Genomic DNA, 6,942 nt, shown 5'->3' with positions numbered 1-6,942 from the left:
ATGTCAGATGACATTGATAGTTGTTATACAAGTGATTCGGAAATAGGATTTCGACAATTAGATGACTCGCCTTTATCTCCAGTACCAAATAACGACAATAATTCTCAAGGCAATGTATCAACATTGATACCCGTGATACGGATTATGTTGGTAATTTTTTTACGCATTGGATTCACACTCGTCCAAATCGGCAGTGTACCAGTGACCAACGTAAATCTAATTTTGCTTCAAAATATCGTTGACTTTTGCTGGGTAAGCCTCATCTACATCATCCTAGGATCAGTGATAGCTTATACCGGTGATGTGACTGGAATCGTTGGCGGAGGTCACTGGATAGGTGACAAAGTAGTTAACAAAGAAGAAGCAGTTATCGGCTGGCAAGCGATAATGATTGCTTCCTCGATATCAACAACCTGTATAGTCGGACGTACCCACACAATAGCATCTCTTGTCATTGGAATTATTTTATCGGGCGTTGTGCAACCGTTTATAATCCACTGGACCTGGACAACCAAAGGCTGGATGTCCTGGAACCTATTGCGTGATCAACGCGTACCATTTCGTGATTACGGTGGCTCGACTGTTGTTCACATCGTTGGAGGTCTTACTGGACTGATTGGTTGCTTGGTATTAGGCAGAAGAATTATCAAACTTCGTGATATTGATAGAGCTAGTATCGCCACTGGATCTATTGGTACAACATTCATCGGTCATCTATTTGTCGTTCTAGGCCTTCAGGTTTAAAAAAAAATAATAAACTATATTATAAATATTATTTATAGTATTTAAAATTTATGATCCTGAAGCTATCAGACAATTACAAACTTTGGAATTTTTTTTCAACCAATTAATTGCCAAAAAAAAATTCTAAAAATTTGCACATGTAGAAAATTAAAAAAACTATAGGTGCAATTTTTAGAAATATTTTTTTTTTTTTGTAATTTATTGTTTTTAATAAAAACCAAAGATTATCAGACGTCAGCTGATTTCAGTATCATTAAAATTAACTGGGTTGTAATTTAAATTGTCCTTACAGAGTCTACTGCTTTATAATAACATTGAAGACGGTAGTGAAGTAATAAACAAATGGTTGTCGCATATAATTATCAATAATTTATTAACAGTGTCCATGTGTACACTTGTAACAGTCGCTTTTCATTTCCTGATGCGTGATCCATTTAATCACTGGACAGTAATGAGATGTATTCAGGCAGTTACTGCGGGTGTTGTTGTTATCTCAGCTGGTGCTGATATTTACACACCAACGGCAGCTCTTGGTATTGGTTTTGTTGGAGGAATCCTGTTTTATCTCGTTACAAAAGCTATCTTTAAAAGTGCATTAGAAGATTACTGTAATATTGTTGGTATTCATGTTATCTGTGCACTTATGGGCAGCTGCGTTGCTTTATTTTTCTATAGTGGTTCTGACGAATCTTCTGGATATTCAATCGTCTTACTTGATGCACTTTGGCATCTTATATGCACTGTTTGTATTATTTTGTTTGTTAGCATAACAGTGACCCCGATGTTTTTGATACTCGATTGCCTAGGGCTGCTGAGGAATAGATCTGAATATTTAAATCACTTGAGGTCAACTGCTGCACAGCAACGAAGGCCTTCTAGGTATTTTATTTAACGTTTAATTCAAATTTTCATCAATATTATCATAGATTATCTTCATTATGTAGATCTTTTGGTGAACGATTATTTAATCTTGATCCTGAAACGGTTTTTATACAACCAGGACAGTTGAATAATCAAGAACTTAAAAATATTTCGGTACCTAGAACTTCAAGAACTGAAACTGTTGCACGAGTTGAAATACCCGAACAAAATATTATTACTCAAAATGTTTTTAATAGTAATTTTAAAAGTGTTAAAGGTAAATTAATAATTTTAATTTATTGTATGGAAAAAAGTATACAGGAACAATTACAGTTTTTAGTGTAAAAACAGGGCCCTCGTAGACTGTAACAAATTTGCGGAGTAAACGCGAAGTGGATGGATTTTATTTATTTCATTCCCTCGAAGTGACTTTCACTCTGAAGGAGAGTTTCGAAAAATATTAATTATTAAAACAATTACTAATACATAATGAGCTTAGGTCTTGGATATTTTGAAATCTATATAGAGTACGGAAATAATTACGAGCTCCCTTTCCATACATTCGCGCAATGATTTTTAAAAATTATAAGCAGCTGAGAATGAAATTATCACAAATATAATTCCAGTGAGTCACAAACTGTCATATGACACATCAACCATACCACGAGATAACATTTCATATTGTACCGAAATATAAAATATTCCTATAAAAATTATGTCAATATAGCTCTTTAATAATTTAATATTTTTACTATATATCATATATATGAAATTATATTTCAGTGAGTTACTAAAACATTTTGTAAATTAAAAACATGATATTTTAAGTTTAATTACTAATATTTGAATTTATTATTTATTGAAATAATTATGTTTATAATTAACAGCTATTTCTATTAAATATAAATTCATTTAAGTATTAAAATTCCGGAGCGGAGTGGATGCGGATTGAAATAGAATCCACGTCACTCCGAAATCACTCCGCTCATAAAAAAAATCCCTATTTACTTCGTATGTGGATTGATTTTTTTAAAACTCCGGAATTCTGAGTGACGAAGTGAACTCGGATTGGAATAAAATTATTGCCGATACCAAATTTTACCGTTTCTAATATATTTTGAACTAATGAAACTGTAATCATTGCTACGTCTTATAATTTTTACAGTTTCAAAAAAGAGGGACTTTGCTGATACTTGAAACTGTAATTTTTCTCTTGTTCTTTTTTCCATGCAGTATTGATTTTAGATTTTGAAATAAAAAAAAAGTTATTGTTTATTCAGAATTTACTGTAGAACAAAAATTAAGAAAAGCTCGACAAGTTCACACTATTTGTTCGTCAACTGATAAAGTAGATAATGAAAATTATGAAAATCTTGCTGTCGGAGATCATAAAACTCATGAGACAATTATCGAATCTAAAAATTTAACTTTGCCAAAAATAACATACGAATTGATAAATGTCAATGATTATTATAATTCACCAAATCCATTTATAGATATTGATAAAATTCCTTCGTATAAACTTTACAGAACTTTAAATTCATTAAATTTAAATTGTGAAAAAGTTATTGAAGACGATAAAAAAGTAAATATAATCGTTGAACCGAGATTTTATTCCTGTGCGCACAGTGAATCTGAAGACGATGCAAATGACTCAAATTTATTTAACAAAAAATCGACATTTGATGAAAATATAAAAACGAAACTAACTGAAATTAATGCTGAACAGTAGTAATGGTTTAAATAATAAATATATATATTCATTTTGTTATCAATTTTTTTTTATTTCTCTCACATATTCGTTTTTATTTTGATGACGGTATTTTACAATTGAGTATCGTGAGTTAAATAATCAGGAACTTTAGCAAATAAAATATTATAATTTTTTCTGTTAAATTAAAAAAATATTAGAAATACATTTTTTGTTTTGATTAATTGCACTAAATGCAGTTGATTTTATTGTCAGGTAACGAAGCTTATGGATTTTTTATTTGTTATCTAGCGAGCGTGCAATTTATATTTTCTTGATATCATTAATTAACAAATTAATTGATTTATTAATTAATTAAAATGATTTTTCATTAACATAATTATAGATTTAAATGAATGATCAATAATTTAAAAGTCATGATGTTTAACAAACGATTCTCGAGGGTTGAATACAAGAGACTTATCAATATATAATTATAATTAATATACATATATTTATATTAACGTATGATGTATATTTATAATATTTACAACACTGATTTAAATGGCACAATTGACGGGGTAAATTTAAAAAAAAATTTACCCTCGACAACATTAAACTTTGTACAATCATTAAACATTTTTTTTTAATCTTAACTTTTTCTTCATTTATATGGATACTTATTCATTTATTTTATAAATATATATTCATTAAAAAAAATTTTCAAAAAAATTTACAAACATAACAATTATAATTAATTGTTTATTTTTTTTAATGATAATTATTATTAGAATGTCTATATGGCAGAATTTAATTACACAGAATAATAGGAATTCTTGACGCAAATAATTTTTACTACAATACTGAAATTAGCCGACGTCTAATAATTTCTAAATGTTTTTAAAAATAATAAATTAAAAAAAAAACATATCTCAATAAATTGCACTTATAGTTTTTTAAACTTTCTACAAGTGCATATTTTTAGTTTTTTTTTTTTGCAATTGATTTGTTGAAAAAAAAAAAATCCAAAAATTATTAGACGTCGGTTAACTTCAGAGTCATATTTTTAGTCGCTTCGAAAAAATTTTTACTTGCCCTAAGAAATTTTTTGTATTTTGAATTGAAGACAAAAATTTTCTTAAGACAAGAAAAAATTTTTCGTAGTGAGAAAAAAATTTCTTGTACCAAGAAATTTTTTTTTTCTGTGTAAAATACTGACTTAAATTCACAACTTAATTCGCAAATCTCATTAGTATTTTAAACATGATTAAATTTTCTATGAAAGTAAATGGAGTTTTTAAAATTGAACACAAAACAAATCTTATCTTTGGACTGTACAATGGACGTTTTTAAATCGTTGAAAATTATCTTTTCAACAAAATTTATTTATTTATTTATTCTATTTAATATATATTTATATTTAAATTACTTATGAACAAAAAACAATAGCTTCGACATATTGATGTCAATATTCCAAAATTAATAATTATTCAATTTATAAACGACCATTCCGTCACATAAAAAACATTATAACAATTTGATAGACATTAATATTGACATGGAATTATTATTCACATTATAATAATTTACATAAGCGGTAATACCCGCAGTTGTTTCCATTCAATGTCATATTTATCAATAATGTCAAAATATACACAATTGCATTCTTATTATTTTAAAAACATTTGCATAGATAATAATAGCTGCAGCAATAATAATTATAATTATGCCTACCTACGACAATGATCGAGTAAATTAACATCAATGAGAATGTACAAAAAAAATTAGCACATTTATAAATTCATTTGATACATTGCAGAGCCAATAATATACATCCTAATAACATGATTTTATTTTATTAGCAGCAATTTAAATTGAAAATTTTTTTTATACAATTTAATTATAATTAGCTATCTTATTTTTATACAATTATTTTTATTTAAATCTCTTGAGGTGAGTAAAAAAAATTGACATTTTAGTTTCAACAGTCGGGTAAAAAAAAGAGTAATTACAAATAAGAAAAAAAAAAATTCAAAATGGCACTTGCGATGGATGTCAAATAAACAGCATAGATCGCAATAACTTGAACGTCTATTCATTACCATCATGATACAAATCACGTGATAAAAATGAATTATTTAACGAATATTGACATACATATAAAGGTAGATTATTTACTGATTCAGTCACCGTTTTACTGACTAGGTTATTGACCAACATGTCGAAACACATGAGATTTAATGATTTACCTGATGGTTCAGATATGCCAACAGTATTTTAATAAACACATCAACCCATCATTATTCCCGGCGCTTTAATCAACCAATAGATTAAAATATAATTAATATACATATAATTAATTTTCTAATAATTATAATAATGACATAAATGAATGATAAAAATCGTTTATTAATTTATTATCACCGGGTAATAAAATTAAAAGTCTCAGAAATAGAGGGTAAAGTAAACCATGAGTAATCAGAGGTTGACGTTTGCTAGGTCATCACAGTGTCTGTGAGATCGTCCTTTAACCACTGGGGTATAGTTCTTGAGCCGAGTCGTTTAAGCAGCTTAACTAATGCTGTATTGTGAGATAGATAATACCTCTGCAACAGTTTGTATGACCTGTCCTCCATTGGGGGATACTGACGACCTTTACTTTTACCGAGACACTTTGTATGATCTTCATTAGTGACTTGACAAAAGAATCCTTTTTTCGGGTCATATCTCAAGTGAGTTGAGTAATTAAATGCTGGTGTTATTTTTAAAAATCTCTGCAATTCGTGTAGTGTTTCAACGGGATTTTGACGCAATTGTTCCCCGTCGATAATATGTAATTGTTGAGGCAAGTAGTATGACAACCACCGTTCTAAATGCTGTGCATATTTACCGGGATTTAAGCATCTATTGCGAAGATCACGCAGTGGTTTTGGTGCAGTGTCACTTGCTGTTATCACTGCATGAAAACTGTAGTTGTTTGCTACCGGATCACCGTGAGCGCGTGTGTGCTGATACCACGAGTACGCTCGTCGTGCTGGTGACAATAATATTGTGACGAGTTTAGCTTTTGGTAGAAGTGCATGAGCACGTCGCGGTACCAATTCCCCGTCGAAATACGTCGCAGATTTCTCGAATAAATAACGAGAGCTTTCGTTCTTTGAGGCAGGGAAAAAACTCATGTACCTGTAAAAATTATAAATATTTTTATTTTATGTGACAATTAAAAATTTTATTAGCAACCCGCGTGAAAAAAATTTCAAAAAAGTTCGACATGTGGAACATCTAAACTTGATACAGATTAAAACTTCTAGTGGAACTTTTTTTTTGAACTTTTATAGTTTTGATAGTAAAAAAAAGTTTATCTAGGTTTTTATATAAACAAATTATGAGTCAAAAAAGAACGTTTTCAAAACATATTTCTCAAAATTTATTTTTACTACATTTTACTCTGGTTCCGAAAAAGTTCAAAAACCTCAAATTTATAACTTTTTATGAAGGTTTTTTTATTTTTAGGGGGTTTTGGTTTCTAATGGGAACTTTTTCGGAACGAGGGTAAAATGTAGTAAAAATGCGTTTTGAGAAATATATTTTGAAAACGTTCTCTTTTTTACTCAAATTTCACTTATATTAAATCCTATTTAAACTTT

At 28.9% G+C, this 6,942-nt stretch overlaps 2 protein-coding genes across 2 annotated transcripts in view; one reads left to right on the top strand and one right to left on the bottom strand.

Moving 5' to 3' along the window:
• On the top strand, nt 1-1,974 carry LOC103573309 (uncharacterized). The gene is made up of 4 exons (XM_008552343.1): nt 1-738; nt 1,037-1,623; nt 1,689-1,851; nt 1,957-1,974. Exons 1-4 carry the CDS (start codon nt 1-3, stop codon nt 1,972-1,974), a joined length of 1,506 nt encoding a protein of 501 aa, XP_008550565.1.
• Nucleotides 1,975-3,386: 1,412 nt separating this feature from the next.
• Nucleotides 3,387-6,942, bottom strand: part of LOC103573098 (bifunctional heparan sulfate N-deacetylase/N-sulfotransferase) — a 47,547-nt gene continuing 43,991 nt past the window's right edge. The window contains exon 11 of the mRNA XM_014443896.2: nt 3,387-6,478. Coding sequence (XP_014299382.1) covers nt 5,791-6,478 — 688 coding nt within the window. The 3' untranslated portion in view covers nt 3,387-5,790. The remainder of the gene's footprint in view (nt 6,479-6,942) is intronic.

The sequence above is a fragment of the Microplitis demolitor genome, chromosome 8, assembly GCF_026212275.2.
Source record: "Microplitis demolitor isolate Queensland-Clemson2020A chromosome 8, iyMicDemo2.1a, whole genome shotgun sequence".
Classification (NCBI taxonomy): domain Eukaryota; kingdom Metazoa; phylum Arthropoda; class Insecta; order Hymenoptera; family Braconidae; genus Microplitis; species Microplitis demolitor.
This window is presented reverse-complemented; position numbering and strand designations above follow the sequence as displayed.